This window comes from Apis mellifera, linkage group LG11 (genome assembly GCF_003254395.2).
Source record: "Apis mellifera strain DH4 linkage group LG11, Amel_HAv3.1, whole genome shotgun sequence".
Lineage (NCBI taxonomy): Eukaryota > Metazoa > Arthropoda > Insecta > Hymenoptera > Apidae > Apis > Apis mellifera.
Genome location: NC_037648.1, coordinates 10,901,274 through 10,924,952, shown reverse-complemented (window position 1 = coordinate 10,924,952; position 23,679 = coordinate 10,901,274). Strand labels below are relative to the sequence as shown.

The 23,679-nt window shown below is 38.3% G+C and overlaps 1 protein-coding gene across 3 annotated transcripts in view; it reads right to left on the bottom strand.

Annotated features, from left to right (window-relative positions):
* Positions 1-23,679, bottom strand: part of LOC100577879 (carbonic anhydrase-related protein 10) — a 180,353-nt gene that overhangs the window by 22,729 nt on the left and 133,945 nt on the right. For all 3 annotated transcript variants that reach the window (XR_003305590.1, XM_006566261.3, XM_026443656.1), the window contains exon 5: positions 3,739-3,834. Coding sequence is in view for 2 of the 3 variants with exons in the window: in XM_006566261.3 (XP_006566324.1) it covers positions 3,739-3,834 (96 nt within the window). In the remaining variant the exon portion in view is untranslated. The remainder of the gene's footprint in view (positions 1-3,738; positions 3,835-23,679) is intronic.

Genomic DNA, 23,679 nt, shown 5'->3' with positions numbered 1-23,679 from the left:
AGGTAAGGAAAAAATTGAGAGAAAAATTTCGTAGAGTGGAAGTAGCGTTATGCTAGAATTATTCCTATTCCTCTTTTCCTTGCCTTATATCTTAAAAGAAGAATATCGAAGGCAAGGAAAAAATTGAAAATCTAGAGTAGAGGTAACGCTATGCTGGAATTATTCCCATTCCTCTTTCCCTCACCTTATATCTTAAAAGAAGAATATCGAAGGCAAGGAAAAAATTGAGAGAAAAATCTAGTAGAGCAAAGGTAGCGCCACGCTAGAATTATTGGACAGCTATTTGCGTTGATTAAAAGAAAGGTGGCTGATGATTTTTCCTTCATCATATTCTCCCTATCTTTCTCTATCTAATTATCTCTTCGAAATGAATAAAAGAAGAAGAAGAAAAATCCTCTCGATATTACATTATTTATCTTGTTTCCCGAAAATATCCAAGCAAACGATCCATATTCCAAGCAACTGCCTCGTCCTTAATGCATCCTTTCTTCTTTTTCTTCCTCCTCTTTTTTCTTGCCTCATGTCTCACGGTCGCGCTAAAGACCGTGAAAAAGAAAGAAGTAGAGGGGTGAAGGCTCGCAGCGAGACTTCGAAAATTTATTCCGAAGGGGATGAAAGGGGAGGAGGAAGGACAAAACCGGCTACGATGAGCAAGCTTTTTCGAGAGGATGCGCGCGCTCTTTCTTCCCTTCCCCGTCTCGCGTCGTTAATTCCACTGGTTTTGGCGACCACTGATTTTGGGTAATGATTTGGAAACTTTTTTTCGAGGATTTTTGTGTCATTAGCGGTTCAACGAATTCAACATTCTCCTCCTCTTAAAGGGAGTGAGGTCTCCTCCTCGTAAAGGGGGTGAAGATTACGCGAGCTTGGGGGGAGGAGAGACAGTGATTCAGTGTTTTTTTCGATGAACGATGGATGTTAATAATAAGAGGATAGAAAGGTCGAGAATTTTTGAATGGTGGGTGTTTTGAATAACAACAAGGGGTTAGGGAATTTGTTCGATGAACGTTATTTTAAATCGGCGAGAAGATTGATTAAGAGAATTTTTCAACAATTTTTAATCGATATTATAATATACGGATAAATGACGATTTCAATAGCGTTAGCCGACAGTTTAAATGAAAATGTACGGATTCGAATATGATATTTTGGACTTAATTAATTCGGGGGATTAATTCGAGGGAGAGATAGAAATTTCTACATAGAAATCGGCCGACTTGTTTCCGGACGAATAAACGAGGAATAAAAGGATCGAATGACTTTCAATCCCTTTATTCATTTATTCGACGGGAGATTTCACGATATACTTTTCAAATCGTTCCGTCCAATATATATCTCTTTCGAAAAGATTAATCGAATCTGCAACGATAATATTCGAGAAAAATCGTATTAAAAAAAATCATTCAAATCGTCGTGGCGATAATTCGATAGAAGAGAATAGAAAATGGGGCAAGTCGATGTTTCGATAAACAGTCGAAACGTCTGATTCCGTTGAATTATCGTGGCAGAAATCAGAGGCATAAACGCTTGTTTCCTGCCGTTTGTTGCCTCTCAGAATCGTGGGCTTTCCAGTTTCTTCTAGCGGAACGCCGGTTCCAGAGAGAGAAAGAGAGAGAGAGATGAACAGAGCAGAGAGAGAGAACGGTGGATCGTCGAAGCGAGAGAAGAAAATGCGGGGGTATAAGAGCGTGGTTGGAACGAGCTGGCGAAAGCAGAGCGTTTCCTTCGAAACTTTGGAATTTATTCTTGGAAGAAACGCAGCAGCGCACCCGCGGAAAACCTGGCGGGTATTTGTCTAAGAGACTTCGAAATAATTGTTCCGCAATAAGAATGAGATCTCTCCCCTTCCATCCCATACGTTTCCCCCTTTCCATTTTCCTTCGATTTTATTCGTACGAGATTTCATGGGAATCGCCATTGCAAATCTTCTGTGCTTCCTTCGCTCAGGTGAAATGTATTATTTTTTCTAATCACGAATTCTTCTTTCGAGCAAGTTCTTTACATTCGATCCGATAAATTCTAATAACATCAGTGGACTTAGACTGTAATTAGACTTCTATCCCAATCTTATTATATAATTTCAAATATTTATTATAGCGATTATTCTTAGATCCTCTTCTTGCAATATTATTTTCATCCTGTTTTGGAATCGAATTAGAAGAGCAAAGGGAGAGTTTTTTTTTCTGCAAAGACGAAATCAAGTTTAACGAATGTTATTTAGAATTTCGTTTTCATAAGGTAGAACTTTCGTAACTTTGGTAATTTTCTTGGCTTTGATGGTAGCGGTTATTATGATAGAATAATTATTTCGATCGAAGGGACACAGTAAACACGCGATGCCTCGCTCGCAAACTCGACTTGCAACAAATTTCAAACTAGCGTGAACCAAACTATCCCTCGATCTACAGTATATCCTACACCCGCTAACTCTTGTTTTCGAATCCCTTGGCTCTTGTTATCCATCATACGAGAATTTATCGTCGACGTATTTCCCACCCCCCCCCTCCCCCTCCTCCTCCCCGATTTCTATGCTTTTCCCTTTTAATAACGGATCGATTAATTTAGACGAAACGAAATATAATCGAAATATATACACACGACACGACCATGATACATTGATTTATATATTTTCTTTTCGTTTGTTTCATTGTTATTTATATATCGATCGTTTTATTTCTCCATACGATTCCTCCATATTTATTTATTTATTTATTTATTTATTTATTTATTTATTTATTTATTTATTCCCGAAATGAAAAGAATTATAAATGGTTTTTTTTTTATATATATACATACATATATATACATACATACATATATATATAAAAAATAATTCTCACGCATGCACATCCACATCCCATCCGCTCATACGTATATATCTCATGCATATTCATTTAGCTAGTAATCCCACGGTGGGCCGAGTGAAACGTTTGTTACAAAATTGATGGGAAACAGATGGAACGTACACTTTGCTCAACAATGTAAATACGTTCATGATAACAAAACGTTATATACAAGAGAAAAATTGATTATACGCAATTTCAAATAATAAATCGTTCATACAGAAAACAACGGGTGGCCGCGAGAATTTATACCAACCAGCGATTCGTTTTATTTTAACCTCATTTTATCAGTTAGCAAATAAAATAAATCTTCGACACGATAAAACCATAAAATTCAACTTAAAATAATATTCGCGATTTAAAAAATGCATACATATATATATACATGTACATAAAAATTTGCGCGAAAGATTTTTATTTATAACATCGATTTAAATTATAAATATATACCTTTCGATATAATAATATAAAAGATGGGAAAAACGGGATATACGATTCAATTGTTCCACAACGATTGTTTGTTTATTTAGATCCCGCCAGAATCCTGTTCATATCGTAACACGTACGGCTGCAAACGTAAACCCTCGATCATGCTCTCTATTCCCCAAATATCCAAAGAGGCGAAAACATCGACACGCCTCGACAGTTTCAAAAAAGATCTATTCATGCTCTTATAATCCCCGATAAATATACCGTAATTCTAAAAAAGAAAAAATCGTAACAATTCACCCTTCCATTTATTCAAACATTATCTTCTTCAACCTTCTTCGTAATAACGATTACTCAACAAAAAGAAAAAAAATTCACAAGATTCACACACATATCGCAATCTTTTCATTTCCAAAAATCCCACGCTCCAGATTTAACCGAATCTGAAAATCTCTCCCTTGCTTACCTGCACCATCAACGAGATCGCCACCAGCCCCTGACTCTTGTGCTGCGCCTCGCTCATATTGTGATACAATTCCGCGTTGTACCCGTACACTTGTATCTGGAACAGAGAGAGACACGTGGAGAGCGTGAGGAAATAGGCGGTCAGGATTTATTTTCGCCGCGATTAATAACAATCGCGATCCCCTTTCGCAATTACGCCGACGAATTTCGCGCGAGAGGAGGAGGAGGAGAAGGGATTGCGGTCGCTTTGTGGCGCGAGGATACACGCGTGCAGAACGAGATCGTCTTGCTCGAAATTGCAACGTCTCCCTTTTGCCTTCTCCTCCTTCTCCTTCGTTCCCCTCGAATGAATTAATCGTCGAAAGATTTCAAAGAGATATCTTTGTCTTTCCATCTCGATCTTTGCCTTTCATATATCGTTTCGCTGGTATGGATTCTTTGCATTTTTCGAGGTTTGTATCGTTGTTGAGTTTGTTTAATTTATTTCTTGAGAAGAGTTTTAGGGGTTGGATAAATTTTGTTATTTAAATATTGAGAGGAGGTTGAAAAATTCTAAATCATTTTCGTTCGATTAGAATTTAAATTTTTTTTTCGTTTCACGATTTCAAAAAAATAAAATTTCAACGCTCTCTTTGAACAATTCGACGATCGGGCTGGATTAATCAAACGTCGATACTGTTAACCGGCAGAAATTGTTTAAGCTGTTTGATCATCGTCGCGGCGATTTATGTTTCATTCCGCTAAACGAGGAGGAGGAGGGAGGAGGGAGGACTCATGAATAATTTCATCACCGATGAAAATTCATTCTCATCTTGAAACTATACCCTGAATATTTCCACCTGATATTATTCCACGTACGATCGTCATTCGCGTCGTGCGCGTATATCCTATATCTTCGTTTATTTTATACAGCCAGAAAGAGAAAAAAAGAATCAATATTGGAACGATCTTCGATATAATAATAAAAATTCTTCGAGGATGCTTCGCATCGATTCGTGTATACCTTTTTTCCTTTTCTTTTCTTTTCACAAGACACACTTTATTAAAGCGTTTAATTTATTCATCCCGATGAATGAAACAAAGACACTCGTTTTTCTAACGATTCCACAATTTTTTCTTAATAAATAATCGATCGATCAGAAAGATTCCTCCGTACAATCTTGATATTAATTATTTTTCTTTCTTTCCTACTTTTTTTTTCTTTTTTTTCTTCTTCTTATCATTCGCGAAACGAAAGAAAGTTCGAGTTACTACTTACTTTCTTTTAGCCGAGGCAGATTCACGAGATTAAGAAATCTATCGATAATAAGGATAAAAAGAAATATCGCGAAGCAATTTCGAATAATTAACGAGACGCTCTTCGAGGAGAAGAGGTTATTAGTTTTCTCGGGATTTTTCTGTTAATTTTTTTTCTCTTTTTCTTTCTTTTTTTTTCTTTTTTTTTTGCGAAATTATTCTCTCGCCAAGTTTGGTATTAATTTAGCCATAAAGACGACTTTATAAGTAGTTCACTGTGAAATTATAATTGCTTTTATAAGTATCGTGTCGATTCCGTATTGGGGAGGTTTTTAAATAAATTTCCCCAACTATTTTTCTTCTTTTTTTTTCCCCCCCTGTTAAAAAAATACTAACAAACTTCTCTCTGGCTAAATTTTCTATGAAATTTCCATAATTAAAAGGAGAAAAAAAAGATCCAAGAGCAACAAATATGTAAACACCGAGCACAGATACACAGGAAGAAAATTTTTCCAGGATAAAAATACTAACGTACGCGAGTGTTCCGAGCGAGAGAGATTTAAAGAAAAATTCGCGTGCATCGCGGGGAAAATTCCGAAAACGGGGAAAACGGCGTTTAGAGGGGAATGGGACCGATGGCTGTTACATACAGCCATCAGTCTGTCTCCTCGCAATTCCCTTCCTTTGTTTCTTTTTTTTTTTTTTTCCCTAAATCGCGTCTCGAAGGCGGTTCTCAATCACCTCCTCCCCCTCCCTCCGCCTGTTTCGTGTACGTTTCCCACGTTCCTTCCACGTCGATGGATATTCGACGATCGTGTAAATTACAGCTGTAAATTTACCAGTCGCGGCCAACACAACTGCCGCGTCTCCCCCCAAATCCCATCCTTTTTCTTTTTTTCCCGAGTAAGGACAATCGTGTTCGTCGTCATAAATTTGAAGGGAGGGGCGGCTCCAAGTGGACCGATTCGTCTTTCCGGTGTATCGATTCCCTTTTACGGTGTCTCGTGAATAACGTTGAATCGTTGATTAGAATTTAAAACCTGGTAGAAGTTGACGTGATGGATGGATGGGCGGACGTTAATAGCTGTTAGCCATCCACCAGCTTTCCTTTTAAATTTTTTAATTTAATCGTGGAAGAAAAAATATAAGGTTATTTACAAATCTTTCTACGATTTATATTTATATGGTTTAAAAACGAAAATCTTTTTCTTTTTTTTCCTGTAATTATAATATATCTTCCAGAATTTAATTTCCACCGATCAATCCATACCACTGTAACCGAAAAGACTGTCTATTATTTATTTATTAAAAATCTCATTCAATAAAAGAAATATTCTGAATAAAAAGTTTTACCAATCTAAAATTTTCACTTACCATTTTATTTATAATCTAAATCGATATTTAAAAATCTACGTATCTTTAAACGTTTCTTAATCAATCCATTTGCAGAAAATTACCTCGATCCCGAAACGTGATTACCATTCTACTGGCAAATAAAGAGAGGATAGAAAAATCAAAGGATGCGACTTTCTCAACCGGCATCCTTCTCCGACCTCAACCTCTGCCCGCCCTCCCCTCTTCCTCCCGACAATGGCGTTGCAGAAGCACCACTTCCGCGGGGTGCTTCAACCCCCCTCGTTGAAATGCCTCGACAATGCGACGAGCCGCGCGCCTTCAAAGACGTCGCTAACTCCGTTACAACACGGCCAACTCTGGGCTCTTGCGACAAGGATCGACGAATGGGGAGAACGAGTTGGGGGAGGAAAGGCAGGGTGGCACAGAGGATGAGCGTAAATCCAGTACGCCTGATCAAAGCACCGCGCTACTTGGAAAAGAGAGAACTCTCTTACGGATTCTTTCCTTCCTCCTTTCCTTCCTCTTGAAATTATCCTTCTGTTTTCCCGCGTGCCATTCGCGTGGAAGAAAATTCAGAGAGAGAGAGAGAGAGAAATTCTCGTTTCCACGAGACGGATGGAAAATTAAGTGTACGGCTTCGAAAGAGTGTACTGCGCGACTGTAAACAGGATCTTTCTCCTTCTGTTCTCGTTAGTTCGGAAGAGTAAGTTCGTTTGGGAGGGGATGAAGCGAGAAAGTGAAAGTGTAGGTTTGTTATTTTTTTCAAGATGGAAAATTCGTTTTAAAAGAATTGCTCGATTGATAATTCCAAGTTTCACTTTTCACGTTTACAATTATATTTAGACATTTCTTTCAAGTTTGTTCGAACGACGAATTAAAATTTCACTATAATTTGGAATACTCGTATTCATAAGTTTTTACAAAACAAAATTCATCATCGATTTCAATCTATGCTGATATCGAACAAGAATTCGAATCGTTCAGAAAATTTTACGAAAACTGTTAAAACGAAGAAAAAGAAAAAAAAAGAAATGATTCAAAGAAACAACGAATGTTTACCGATATCGACAATTGTCCCGGCCTGATTAAATTTTTCACATTTTCCACCAACGAGTCCGTGTTCCGTCCCCGCCACGGGGATACGCGTAAAAAAATTATATCGGCCAATGATCGAGACAAATTGAATCCGGATCCCCGGATGTAAATGAAATTTCACAATTTTCGCCCCATCGAATTCGCGCCGCGCTAACGTACGTATACGTGGACGGCGGCGTGGCCTCTCCCTCCCTCGCGTGTGTGTCGATTTAATTAAATTTTAGGCAGCCGGTGTAATCGAATCCTAGTACAACTGCGATTACGAAAGTCGTTCTATGTTTAATGCCCTGCAGGGAAATAGTAAATGCAATTTAGAACGTCCTGCGGCGCGGTTAATTTATTGATATCGAGGGCGCCACCCCGTAATTTTGCGCCGGTGCTAATAATGTACGATCAAATTTTAACGAAAAACCCCGCCCGTCCCGGTGGGCGGGAACGAGAGGAAGGAAAAAGGAAGAAAGAGGGATCGCGCGTTTTAACAAAACCCGTTTTCGGGAAGAAGCGAAACGAAAATCCACGATATACGTTCGAATAATTGCCGGCCTGGATTCGAGGAATTGAAGCCATTGCTTTGAAAGAGGATGGGAAAAAATCATTTTGCGGAGTGAAATTTAGTGGGAGGAATTAACCACGGTTCGGAGAAAATTCGGAGTTTAGTAAATTAACGAGACGATATTCCGTTTAATGGAAAAATTTGTCAATTTTTGGAAATTTTAATATGTACGGAGATGAAATTGTAAAGGAATAAAGATAATTTTAACGAGAAATCTTTTTGAAAAATATTCTTAAAAATTTCCAATTTCAAGAGGCGTAAAATAAAATCCTTCCCACTGTTAACGAAAATATCAAGAACGGAAAATCAGAAAGTTTCCAATCCCCGAAGAACAACGAATCGAAAAAAAAAACAACCAATATTCCACGAAGACTCGACTCTCTTAAGTTTAAAGATCGAAAAGAGAAGATACACCGTTTACACCGTTTCACTGAGAAGCAAGTGTTTTTCCGACGGCTCGTTAGATCGATCGAGTTCGCCACGGTCCACTGGCTGACATCGAGATTCGTTATCGAATCTTGAAAATGGGGGTTGCGAAAATTCGGGATTCAACTACCGTATCGAACACAGGCATACCTCAACCGATATCTTCCCCCCTCCCCGACTGGCCAACCTTTTGCACCGATCTTCTTCCCTTGCTAACCCTCTCGCCACCCCTTCTGGCGTCTATTTCGAAGGGCTCTTGCGTTTTACTTTTATATATGCATAATCGAAATGGGTTGGAGATGTGTGGCGAGGCAAAGAAGCCGCATTCATTAACTTTAAACATTCGTTTAAGTGGTGGTGACGTGGTATTCGCTCGTTCCTTTCCTCGATTGATCTTCCAGAGTTGTTTGGGAAAGGCTTGCTCAGCGATTTTCTCCCCGACAATGTTCGATGGGACGGATTGAACTTTTGTACGGTATCCGATTTGTTGGACTCTGGTTTTGGATATGTGAGTAAAGTGGTTTCGTTACTGGAGGGATGGTCGATCATTAATCCCTCTTACGTAAATTAAATAATAAATTGGCTCGTTTCGTAGATATTAGATGATTTTAGTTAAAATCTGGAATCCAAGATTCATGTAATATTTTAATTTTACGGTTATTCGAGTGATTTGAATTTGATTAGAGGTAACCATAAAGTGTAAATTACAGGATTATATTATAATTTAGGTTAGGTTGTACCATGGTGTTTTGCGCGGAGGGTAGAACGGTGTGTAGTAAGTTGGATCACGCCATGAGTTATGGCACAATGACCTGGATCGCAGCGTGTTCTGTTATGTAATGTTTTGGATTACGTCATGAATTATAGGATAGTGATCTGGACCGTTTCATGAGCTATGGCACCCATAAGTTAGATCGCTATAGTTTTACATCTCAATATAGGAAAAGTTATCTGCGAATACCACCGTATGTATATATAAATTGTAATCGACGATTTATATAATTTTAAATTTGAAAATCTTTATGGAGTTTTTATTCTATGTATAAATAACTCCTATATCACGAGAAATGTGGTTAAAAAGATAAAAGCACCTTCATCATGATCGAATTATTAAAGTTGGATGTTTGAAAACGTTGATGGCGTAGCGGGTAAAATCTTCGAATCCCACGAAAAATTCTCGAGTTCGAATCCTCCCAAATTTTCCAATTCCATTTTTCTCAAATTTTAACGATTTTTAACTCTTCCATTAACTTCTTAAAAATTACCAATTACAAAATTGCCAAATTCCTCCGTGAAAAAGAAGAAAAAAAATACGAAATTAATAACTTTGAAAAGAAAATTTCTCGATTGATAAAACTACTTACGATTCTTCCCTTTAAATACCGATATTTTCCTTTCAATCGATTAAAAACAAAACTTCCCTGGAAAAAAAGGTTAGTGTTAATTTAAAAATAATAACAAAAAGTCTTATACATTAAAAAAAAAAATACAATTACCTCTACTTCCTCGAAACAAAGGAAAAAAGAACTCTAACATTTTCGTTCCACGAAAAAGTACCTCTTAATTAATCCCTAGCGTAAAATTGATAAAACCCACGCTGTAAAATTGCTGGCAACTATCTCCAAACTTCCGCGATATCAATATCTTCTTTCTGAGGAAATTCGCGACGGGTGGTTCGGGCCGTTGAAGGGATAATTCGTGCGTTAGAGACGGCGTCGCGACGTTCCTGCGGCCTATGGGCATGCCATCAGGATTTCTGGCACAATGCTGTAATGTTCCACTGTGATAGATATACAGCTGTAATCCCACGCGCGCACATCTTGCCCCCCCCTCTCTCTCTCTCTATTGCTATATTAACTCACGAGCGCTGCGTGCACAGCGGAACTCGTGTACCACCCTATGCATCTGTGCGACAATGCACGGCGGGCTTTCAACGTGTGCGCGTGCATTAATATGTATACACCCGATGTGTACGTGTACCCGATGGGATTTCGATTCATATGTAGATACGCGCGCGAGTAAACTGGTTTTATTCGAGGGGGAAAAAGAAAGAAAAAAAAAATATAAGAATGGGCTTATTATCGAAGTTAAATCGGATTGTTAAATCGAAATATCCTTTTTTTCGCATTTTACTCAACCGTTCGAGGGTTAACGCGATGATAATAGCAAGAAACGTTTTTATTCGGAACTTTTCTCGTTTTATAACTACGCGTGATCGCGACGATTCTATAATTTTGTTAAGATATCGTGGTTACGAAGAGAAATTACAAAGATATTGTTAAACCTTCTTTTTTTTCTTTTCCTATTCTTAAATTTTCTTTAATAATAAATTTTACCAAGAAGCAGCCACGGTGTCACGATAAATATTCTCCTTCTTTTCTAAAGGGAGAAATATTACAAAATTGCTTAAACGAGTTTCGATCCCCTTCCCCCTCCCTTTAAACGAGACGGAATAACACCACAATGGGGATCTTAATTGAACAAGTAACCACCCGTTTCACGGAGCAACAATCGAGTAGCGACGAAAATTTACAGGGGCAACAACAACAACAACTTTCCATTCGTATCGAGCGAGTTACGAGGCACAAAAGGGCCCTTCAAAGGGCGGGTAAACTGTTTCGATGGGCGAACTCGTTAAACAACGATTCAACCAAGAAACACGGAGGCGTCGATTCATTAGTCCATCTCTTTCTGTCAACTTCTCGAAAAAGGGAACAAAAAAAATCGTGAAGAAAGAACAAGAACAGGGAAAAAAACTTCCAAGGATTCGAAAGCTTCGTTCTTCCTCCAAGTTCGCTAGTAAACTAGCTTGATTCGAAAAAGAGGGAAGGAAGAGAGAGAGAGAAAGAGAAAGAAAGGGAAAAAAAAATCGAGACGTTCTCGAGTTGACGGCCTTTTAACACCGGCCGGATGTAAGAGTGCCACTCCTGACAACAGACAATTGCAACGCGACGAGAGTCGTTCAACTATAAACGACCACTACAATTACTACGAGGAAACGCGCAGCCACGCTCTCTCCACTGGTTAACGCTCTGCGCTGAATAATTAAGCAAATTTGCGTTTGCGCCGTTTCTGATTTAAACTTCCATGGTCGCGTGGCTGAATTTGTCCCTGCGCTTTTCCACGCTTTTCCCTTCTGGTGTCGCGAGAAGAATAGAGGGAGGAGGAGGAGGAGGAGGAGGAGGAGGACGGTCCCCTGCCGAGGCACGTTGGAGGAAACTGGACTAACGAGTCGAGTTCTCGCCACGGGTACAATCGATAACGGAATTAAACGGGACGGTTACGTGTTAATGCGAAACTATTTTCGTTACCGAGGTTGGAGATGAAATTTTCCTCGAAATTGCTCGATTATGTTGCACGGCGATCGCGTTCGATCCTGCGGTTTGTTTCTTGTTTCTCTCTCTTTTGGAGATGGAAGATAATTTGTCTTACAAAGTCAAAGAAAATATCTATATAGAGTTACAATTTTGAATTAGATCGATGAGAATACTCGATGAGATTTAATCTTGTTGAAGAATGAAATTTGATAAAGAAGAGGATCGAACGTTTCTTGGATTGAAATTAAGAAATATACACGATCTAACCTTCGACATATATAATCCAATCCGATTTAATCCGAAAAGTTGCATGTCGGAAGAATAAAATATTAAAATATCCGACGACACGCAATTCTCGAACGTTACATATATTCCACGACTCGGTTGTTTTCGTTCAATGAAGCAACTCTCGGCTTAATTGCAAACCGATGACACGATTATCGCTAATAACCCCCGCGATAGTTGGGCTACTTCGAGCGATAACTCCTCTCACGTTATTGCCTGGCATTCGCATCGGAAAGATTAAACCGTGAAGTTAAATTACATACCGGTTGAGAGAGAGAGAGAGAGAGAAAAAGGGGTAAAATCAGAATACTCTCGATAACGGGTTAGAGCGTGCGATAACGCATATTGGTCTGATGAATTGCTCGCATACCTTTATCTACACACGTAGAATACCTTTCTACAAATCGTTGATTATTCGACAAACAGCTCGGTGTCACGGTTGTTGGGGGCTCATTACACGAGTGTAAATCGAATAAGTATATACGAAGGGAGGGAGGGGTGGGTAATTTATGAGCTCGATTTCGTATTTTCGAGAAAAATTTATCGGTATAAATTCTATAGGGGTAATTTATCGTGACATTTTTCGAGGTATTATGCCCGTTTAAATCCGGCGGGTTTATTACGTTGAAGTGAATTTTATTTCGAGTGAAATTCTCATTAAAGGGGCGTGTAAGAATATTTTTCGAAAAAAAAAAAGAAAAAAGAAAGGAAGGAAAAAGGAAAGTAAGTCGTTAAATATTATGATCTAATTTTTCGACCTAGTTTCAAGATTTTTATCTTAAACGTTTTCCACGTTTATCTTTTACGAAGAAGCCTTAATTTATTTTGAAATAATTGGTGTTATATTATAAGCTGTTATACTGGGATTTTATTTTATGATTACCTAGCTTCATTTAGGTATATATATTCAAAAGTATTCAATTAACCTGTTTTTCAATTTTAAACTTCATTTGCCGAGCTTTCTGTAAACTTATCTAGATATATTTTTATAACGAAATTATCATTAATTATTAATTTTGATTTTTCATACGTGAAATAAGATATTTCGAAGATCTCCTAATCCTAAATCCGAATTTGAACGTATTACACGTATAGAAATCAAAATTTCATCAGACAATTTTCAAATTCCATATATATATATATATATTATATTAAACATTTTAGATTTCGATCTATCACCATTGTTACCCCGTCCGTCGAATTTCGTTCAAAAATTGGACCAATTATTTCCATAATGGACCCGAGATTCGCGCATCGATCTTCGGCGAAATAAACCCAATACAATTACGATAAAAAAAGAAAAGCATACGGAGAATCCAAATGGAGAATTCATGGAAACTATATAAAAAAAAAAAAAAAATAATAAAAATTGACGGACGCGATCGATATTTGGACGAGATTTCTACGAGATTTCCCGCTTTACCAATATAACCGTGGAAGTTGGCGCAGAAATTAAACCAATTATGCCTGTCAATTTGCGCCCCCCTTCCCCCCCCCCACACGCCATAATAATAGCACTCGAATCCCTGCCGGTCGATGTTTGACCATTACGCGGGCATACCGGCTGTCATGCTTCTCGTAAATACCTGCGCCCATCAAAAGGGTCCTCAGAATCCCGCAGCGCCGATTTCCATAGCCATTGATCTATTCTGGTACTAGAATTAACCGATCGATTGGCACACCATGCATTTTCGGATCCGCGACTTCCATCCACCGGAACGCGATTAATTACACTCGCGATATCGCCGTTCATCGCAAATCCTTTGTCCCTTAGTTTTTTTAAAAAGAAAAAGAAATGTCTTTAACCTCGTTTCGCGTCACTTCGTTGCTCTTTGTGCTTTGCGTCGATTACTGCCTTGGGAGAAAATGTCTGTCGAGAGTTCTGTTCTGTGCGATGCCCGTTTGAACTGTACAGAAGGCAATGGTTTATTATTCGATTTTTTTTTATCATGAAATTCGACGGTAATAATTGTGGATTAATCGAGGATGAAACGGAGAAATTTGGAAAAAAGTGGCCAAAAAATATTTTATTATTCTTTTCCCGTGTGTAATGTAAATTTTTGCAAAATTGTTCGCGAATATATTCTTCTAAAGGAGAATTTTTAAATAATTTACGAATGTATTGTATTTAAAAAATCAATACATTTTTATGCATTGATTTTTTAAATACAATCAATCAAACGTTGTAGAAAATTAATTTAATTCATCATCCTCGTCGAAAGATTATATAATTTGATTAAAACTTGCAACATAAAAAAAAAAAAAAAAAGAAAGAAAAAAGAATGTCGAGCCATGCCAGCTTCAAAGAGGCGGAATTTAACGACAAAGTCGAGTTCCTGGGAGCGTCTTGAGCCGAGGATTTCGTGTGTCTGATGGAATTTCCCCGAGAATGGCCACAGAATCTCTCCATTTCGTAGCCGACCATGTACATTCGAGGCCTGACTCGGGTTCTTTGACCTACTTGCGATCTCACTTTCCGACGTCTCGTCTTACCTATTCGACAAGAAAGATATACACCGTGGAAAAAAAAATCTATCGCACGGGAATCCATTTTCACGACCAAAGTTTCGATTCGATCTTCGAGGAAACGTGTCGGGGATGAAAATCGAAATAAGACAAAACATGCGTTACTCGCGTTTTCCTTCATCATATTTTTCGCGTACAAATTTGTTCCATTCTTCGTGTTTGTAACCTGGAACGAGTAACCTCGATTAGTATTACGAGTAATGATTTTTACTAAAAAAAAAAAAAAATGTTTCAAGTAGAAATTGATTTCAAACGAGACACAATTCTACACGAGATCAATTCTTTTATATATATTTCACGCAATTCCAATTTTAAAACAGAAAATGACCGAAAAATTAATTTTAATCTAGAAATAAAATAGAAAAAATTGACAAAATTAAAAACGAAATACACGATATTGTAAGAATAAAATTCTTCAAAGTTGTTAAATCCAATCGAATCCTCCACTGCGTTGTTTCAAGACTCCCAAGTCATGATGATAGAGATGAAAACCGCTGATTTAAATCAACGACACCCACCCAAATCCCCTTCCGAGCGAAACGCTTGCGTTGAAAAAAAATTCAGGAAAACCTGACAACCGTATCTTTTCCACGATTTGATACGAGATCAAACGTGTGACGAATGGAGACCCGTGTGACGACGAGCTGTGAAGTAATGAAAAGGTTGAAGTGCGGCCGGCAATTATAGCCGAGCATTCTCGATGAGCAGCATCGAGAGGGGGAGGGGGTGCTTTCAATGCGCCATGAATCAACGCCAGTCACCGCCATTTACCACCGACCGCATTCCTCCGTGTTAAGCACGCTTATCCCTCCATCCCACCCTTATCATTCATTTCACGTTGCAACTATTTACACCCTCCCCTTTCATCGTTTCACGCTTATCTTTCGCCCTATCTCCCCGCCTGAATTTATAACCATCACCCTCCGCCCCCCCTCTTTTTATTTACGAATTTTATAAAAGCATCGTTCTCGTTGTCGCGTTGGCACGGCTTTTGAGAAACTCGTCGAACCGGAGATAGAGTGGAGAGATGTAATATTTTAATGCGATTCTTTTTGGAAGAATTTCTTCGACACTGCTGTCTTCTTTCGCGAGTTTATGCAATTGGACAATCGAATAATGGGATAATTTGAAGGAATGTACGTTTCTTTCTTTTTTTATGGAATAATGATCAGTCATCTTGTGATGAAATTTAAGAATACGATTGCGCGTGACGAATAAAAATCATAGTTAAAAACGAGTGAAAAAGAAGAAAGAGTGATATTTTGAAATAATAGGCATTTGAAGAATGCCAGAACGTTTATTATCATTACGAATTTAAAAAATCAAGCGAATTATACGAAATTCCTCGATAATTTATCTTATGAAAAGGGAAAGGGGGATGGCAAGCTGGATTAAAATATTCGTCCCATGGGAAAATATTTATCCAAGTTTTCCTTTATTTCCGTTTAAATGGCAACGAAAACAAATGGAGACGCGGGAGCGTCGCGAAAAATGCGAAAACATTACGGTTACGATTCTATAAAAACCCGAAGTTCCCCGCATACGTGTGTTCGCGTTTCGGTGCACGTTTCGTTGAAACGTTATCGAAACGTCGAGAAAACCCTTGGAACGTTTGCACAGGGACGAATATACGTTGGGACGATATTCATCCGTGCAAAATACACGATTCGATATGTCAACCGTACCGTTCGATCTTTCGTCCATGTTGCCACGATAAATTAATAATCTCAGAATTGCTCGAGTTTATCCAGGATGATATCGATAATAAATCTAAAATACTTTCGATTTTTCATATTCCCAGAAATGTTTAAATCTTGAAATCATTTAATAAATTCAAAATAAAAATTACTCCAATTGCTAGAAATCGTCGTAACTTTGCGATGATTGGAAAATTTCCATAACTTTCTAAAATGAAATAAAAGAAAAGAATAATTGCCAAGACTATAATATTTATTTCCTTGCCGAATTCCAAAAAATTTTTCCAAAGTCGTGTAAAATAATTTTTCTTCAAATCTCCACGTCATTTCATTTCATTTCAACGACGAAAAAGATATCATCTCATAGAATTGCGATTTAACGAAAGACAGATAATCATCGATCGAATTTTTTTTCCCCAACCCTAATCGAGTTTTGAATCGAACGGGCCGCTATTTAAAGCAAATCGGTCTAACCGATATAAACGGGGCGGGTCTGTATGAACATCGACCGCAGCTACGGCCAATTTGTACGAGACTGTAAACAAGAACGGGCACAAAGCAAATTCCGTCCACCGGATGCTGCGAATACCAGGAAATGATACGGCACCGATCGTGCCGATAACTTAAGCGAAAATCACCATTTCACCGATCCGCATCCGTTTATATATAACACGTGTACATACTTTAATAATGGAAAAGTTAAATACCGCGTATAAATGTAATGACACCTCTCTACACTATGCATACATACGCGACACAGACACATTGCACAATTTTCGACGGGAAAATCACGAGAAAAAACTTAATATTTTACCAATGAAAATCCAGAAGAAAGAAACTGTTATCGAAGAAACTATTTTTGTTCCATCTCGAACGGTTACGGAGATATGAAGTAATGGTTTGAGACAGTTAGAGATTATAAATAGGCCTAGTGGCCTATATTCTTTCTTGGAAATGCGCATTATTACGTTCTTCCAGGAATCACGTTTATTTGGGTATAGATAAGAGACGAGAGGTCCCAGTACAAGGAAACGATTAAAAATTAACTTTCTCTTCACACGAGGATATCTCGGGAACCGGATGTCGTATCGGGATAAACGAAAAGGCGTTTTAAAGGGTAAGATTCCACGCTTCCAACGATCGTTCACCCGTTGTTTAAAACGCGGTAGCCTCGGAGTTATAGCGGTTCGAAGTTTTCGCGATTTTTATATCGACCGCTTTCGATCGAGTTTCACGGGAACTTCATTATCCTCATATTTTCAATCGTTAATAATGAGAGAAACAAAGGTTAAAAAACAAGGTTTCGTTTCAATTCTTCTTACCATTTTTCCTATTTTTTTTACCATGTCGTATTGTACAAAATCTTGACGATTGTTCTCCACAATGAAACATCGTTACGATGTTTCCAGTTGGGCGAGCATAACGGAAGAGCGGATTATACAGGGACGGTAATAGAAATAATAATAAAAGGGTCGAAGAGCGTGGCGAAGATAACAGAAACAGGGTTAACCAGGTTTATTGGGATGCTATGGACGATGAAGGGAACGGTATGAGGAACCGAAACCAGGTTACAGCTCAAGTTATAATCCCAGAATTTCGTAATAGGGTATATAGTCCGGCCCGCTTGCGGCGAAAATGTCTGTTAACGTATTTACGAAATCCGTCTTCCCCGATTTAATCGTCAAACGGCCATTCACTTACGTTCCTTGATGCGATAAATTAAAGTAGTTTCAATTTAAACGCATCGTTAAAATACTCTTCGAACAACTGTAGACACGATTTAAGTTAAAAAAAAAAAAAAAAAATACTATCACCACTCGTTAAATTATTCTTTCCTTTTAGATACAAATTTTATTTTATTATAACTGTAGATTAGATATTTTAAAAATACTCTTTTTCTTCGAAAGAGGAAAGAATCGATCGATAAACCACCTACTATCCTTACACGCAATTTCACACTACCTTTTAGGTAGGATTTTCGTATGATGGATGCACGAATGAAAGAAATTTGATCTCGGATATTAGAGGTACAAAAGAGGGAGTGCCAGTGTTTGCATTGAAACGCGTTTCCACGAATCCACGAGGGATGCAGAGTCACTATCTTTCTCGATCTCTTCCATTTTTTATCGTTCCTCTCTCATTTCCGATACATCTTAATCCAAGACGATCGAACGTCTAAATAATTCCACCCTCTTCTTTCTAAAAACTTTGTCGCTTCAATTCCTCCCTCTCTCTCTCTCTCTCAACTGAAAAATTAATCAAATCAATCGTCATGGTTAACACGATCGATAAATCCTGAATCTTTCATACCTTTTCCAGTTGCTCCTGGAAAAATCTTCAACGCTCCTTTTCCGCAAGTTTTCGCGACGAAAATGGAGGGAAGCACGAGTGACGAAGAGAGAGAGAGAGAGAGAGAGGCGGTGGATCCGTTTGAAAGGGCCGCTGACAGGAGGACAAGGGGATTCCCAGAGCCACGGCACTCGAGCGAGTCTGAACCATTACCGGCATGTTTGAGCGACGAGCCGCTTTGATGCCGAAAGCCTACTCGAGAAGGAGCTGATGGAGTGGCTCGAGTGCCTCCTCCAATGGCCCCTCCTTGTCCCGCCACCTGAACCACACAGGCCTCCCTGGCCCTCTCAGAGTCACGAATTTGTGGGAGGAATTGCCTCTCTCATCCTTGTCGATTAATTATCGATCGTGATCGGATGTTTCCACCGTGTGTTTGGATTTCAGTTTTCACCTTTTCTTTCTTTCTTTTTTTTTTGGATTTGTGCGAAAACTTCGTCTCGAGAAATGAGGTGTGATTTTTTTTTCGATCAGATTTAGAAATTTAGAAATCGCGGAGGAAGAAACGTGGAAAGAAATGCGAAGAAGACATTTTCAGATCGAAATTCTTAATTAACGATTCTATTTCTATACTTTTTCCTTTTTCCTCTCCCAAAAATGAATCGATGAATTTCTCACGAAGAGAGAAGGTACGTGAAAGTAACTGGGAGCAATAACTCACCGTCTAAATAGTAACTTTTCAATCAGATCCAATCTCTCGAAAATCCTTCCCCCCTCTAACCCCGTTGCAACGTCAACGAGGCAGAACGTCGAAAGATAGACGCTCTCCCTCGTTCCTTTTTTTCCTTCCTTCCTTTCTTTCTTTTTTTTCCACCCCCGTTTACGAATTCGAACGGCGATCGATTTGCCAGCAGATATGCACCGAGTCCCTCGAATAAAAATGGAAATCGCGGTGCAGTTTACGCCGGGAATCAATGCAATCCCTTTCCCGGATTAAAATTTTATTTGCAATTAAACGACGGTGGGCCAGCTGTGTTTGCCGTCCCAATGATCTATTTTTCCTACGTAGGAAGTAGCGTAGCAAAGAAAGAAAGAAGAGAGAAAAGAAACAAAAGAAGGATAGGAAAAAAGGAGGTTGCGCTATATTTTATTCATTCGGCCATTTTCCTTCTTTTTTTTTTTTTTCTTTATTATGAAAAGTGGCGTGGATTGATTCGAAGGATGATCGCGTGTGATTAAATGATATATAATTGGAACGTGGAAAAAGGAGAAATTCTTAATGGAGCCAACTTTGAAATCGATCTGTCCTTGGCCCCCTTTGGGGAGATCCGTGTGGAATCCCTTTGAGAACACGCACACGTCGAAGAATAATTGCTAATGTTTCTTAGGAATCGGGGAAATTTTTACGAGAATTGCAGCCAGCGTGATCCCTCCCTATTATTATTGAACGCAATTATGATATACTTTTCGACATACATTATTCCCGATTAATTATTACTTTTCTACAGTTTAATAAATTTGATAAATCGTCTCGTCAGTTTCTCGTTCCCTTCCCTCTATTATTCCATGATTTTTTTTTTTAAAGATAAATCGTAGAAAACATATCTATTTTTGGCTACAAATAATATTATCGCGTAAGTGAATCGAACGGAATGATTGGTATCTTTAAATCGTCGCTATTTTTTACATAAATTGTTCGTATTTTTAATAATGCAACGTTCTTTGGAAGATCTTTTTGAAGATAACAATTTGAGAACGGATTCAGCTCTGAATACTGAAGTTGCTTATATGAAAATAGTACCAATTATCAAAATTTCCTCCGAATTTTTCCTTCGAAATTTGCTTCGAAATCGAATTGTATCTCTAACAGAAATTATTCGACTTTTTCTTTAAAAATAGTCTCCCGTCACACGACAGCATTCGTGCCGTTCATGAATTGGCCTAAAATGCGAAGAGGAAAGAAACAAGGAAAAATATGAAAGTATACATTGCGACAACGTCGAAGACAGAGCTTTGGAATTATCATGCAACGCATTCGTGCGTCCAATCACGATATGAATTCCCATGAATTCGATAGTTAATGATTCAAGGTTGGAAAGCTCTTGCCACTGGAATTGTTAATGATTCAATATTTATTGACTCTAACTGGCCATGATTTATTGATAATACACTACACGTACAAGCTCTGCGATGTGTTATCAAATTTATCGCGAGACAAATATTCGTGTCAACGAGACTGCTACTGTAATTACTCATCCATCGATTCTTGTATTATCGAGTGACAAAACTTATCGACGCGTAATTAAAAAAGAATCGTTCAAAAATATACGATACCTTTAGAAATTATCCCCGATTTCCCCGAGATAAATAATTCGCGGATATTATCACGAATTGCCTCGCGAGAATTAACGCGAATTTCTCAACGTCAAAAGTAAAACGAAAAACGAAATTACGCTTCGCCCGTAATTTCGCCCGTATAATAGCTTCCAATTACAGCCGATGTTTCTGCGCTTTAAAAATCACGTTGCGCGTTGGCCTGTCACGCCCAACGAAACGGATCACGCATTATTTCGCGTTTATCAAATTATACAAATCGGAAAATTAAAAAGAAGACGAAAAGGGATAGCGACAAAAATCTACACCACCAAATTGGAAAGCTTGAAAAATAATTCCTTTCCCAAATTTCTAGAAAAAAGGAAAAGATTTCTAACTTTTCGATACATCAAGATCCTCGAAATCCGGTAACAACAACAAAAAGACGAAAAGAGGGCGACAAAAATTTACACCAAATTGGAAAGCTTGAAAAATAATTCCAAACTTCAAATTCTAGAAAAAAGGAAAAGATTTAACAACTTTTCCATACATCAAGATCCTCGAAAGTTTCAAGCTTAATCGATATCCACGAAATCGATTAACATCTCGCCACCGTAAATTCCATCCAACTTCAAGGAAAACGACAAACGTCCCGAATTTATCATGAAAGAGAAAATTCGCGGTCAGACGGTTTGGAAAGAAGGAAATACGGGAAATGGGCGCAGCCACGGCGCCGCTTATTGCGTCGCACCTGCTCGCTCGCGTGCGGATTCCGGATTTGCCGCGTGCAAACACGCAGCGTCGCCCCTGAATTATGTGCTCGATTAACCTCGAATCGATCTCTCCCTCGTTCGAGGCCGCGTTGATTCGAAAATAATTGTTTTCCGGCTTATGAGCACGTTGGAAGGAGGGGAGGTTTTCGATTCTTTCGCCACGGTTTGATCGGGTTGCCTCGCGTTGGCCACAGTTTGAACGGTTTCTTGGGGATGAAATACAGGATTTTGGGATGATTTAGGGATTTTGGGGATGTTAGGGATCGGTTTGAAGACGTTTGACCAAGTTTGACGAATATTTCTCCGTTTCTTTTTCCTACGAAATCGAGATTTTATTAATTGCAGGGAAGTATCGTGTAAGTATTGTTGTTCTTACGTTTAAAATTGTATCAAACAGTTTTTTTTAAGCTGAATAAAGTTAATTGATACGGAATCATATTGTAAATTCAATATATTTTGAAATTATTGGGAAGTTGAAAGATATTGCAATTAAATTATCGATCGAAAAGGATGATTTAGTTTGATTAAATTCTACGGATCGGATCTTCACATTTGGACAATCAAATGAAAATTGTAAAGATTGATAGATGTCCCGATGCTTAATTATTTATAGACGTATATATACATGGCCTTAACAACGAATGGCCATGAATTAAAATATAAACAGTTTCCAAGTGATTTAAAAAGCATTATTTCGAGTCATCGTGATTTTATGGACGGTTCCATAAAAGACAGTTCGTAATATTTCTATTAATTTTCCCTTTGCTTTTCACGTTCAATTTTGTTTACGTGTAATACGACAAAGGGAATGAATCCTCTTTGTTACAATAGAATTCACTTTTTCGATTTAGATTAAGCTTTCCCTCATTGGGGTTTTATGCGGAGAAATCGATGAATTTTATTATATCCGACACGTTATCAATAGCCTCAATTGAAACGAAATAAAATGCCTTTCCTCGCAACGATTCATTCAACGATTGAATATTACACGACAACATTTTATGTTTATCGAAAAATCGTTGCCCTACATTTTCTACATACATTATATAAAAATTATATATCCCTTTTTCTCTTTTCCTTTTTCTAATCCTTTTTATTTATCCGACGAACGATTTCCTTAACGATGATGAAGTTAAGTAAAGTAAGTATATAAAAATCACATCCAATTTTGGGCAGACAGGAATTCGAAGCGAAGCTTGCAACGAATATCGAGGAATTTCTAGGGAGAGTCATTTAATCTCTCGCGACTTTCGTCGGAATTTCCACGATAATCCGATATTGATTTCATCAAATGGTCGAACGAGTTGCATCAAGAATCGCTACTATGTTAATTAACATCTTTTTTCCCCGAATCGATCAATTTTACACAGATATTAATTGCACACACATTCGAACAATTTCTCAAACATCAATAAATAAAAAAATCAATCAGAAGAATCTTCTTCACATTTTCGTAAAAAAAGAAAAGAAAAATTTACAACTTTCTCTCCCATATCCAATTGTGAACGACACCTCTATTTCTATCCACCCATTTCTCTCTTTCCTCTCATAATTCTCTAAAAGTTGTTCTCTTATCCCAGTTCTCGACCCAAAAAGTCGAAAATAATTTTCCAGAAGGAGGGGGAGAGGAGGAGGAGGGGACATTTTATTCTTTTCACCGCTCTTTTCGACGAAATTCACGGAGGCGAGGCGTGTTGCTTTCGACACTAATTAAAAAAATCGGGGAAAATGGTGGCGGAGGACGAGGCGCAACGCGATATTCTCTCGCGGGCCGTCGACCGTCGACCAGGGGATAACTGGGTCGCACATGGAGAGGGTCTGGTTGCTGGAAGGATGAGCAGGTCGCGGTTAATTGGGTCATCGTCACGTCGCGTTTAACGAATGTTTAATTTGTCTCGTTACGAAGCCGGCCCCGTGATTAATTTCGATTAACTACGCCGTCACCGCTTCCCTCATCCCCGTTTTATCATCTTAACCTTGTCCACCGACTCGCTGATGAGCCTCAGCAAAAGAGAAGACACGGGATTTTTCCAGATTATACGCATAATTTCCCCGTTATTCTTTCCAACGGTGTCTTCG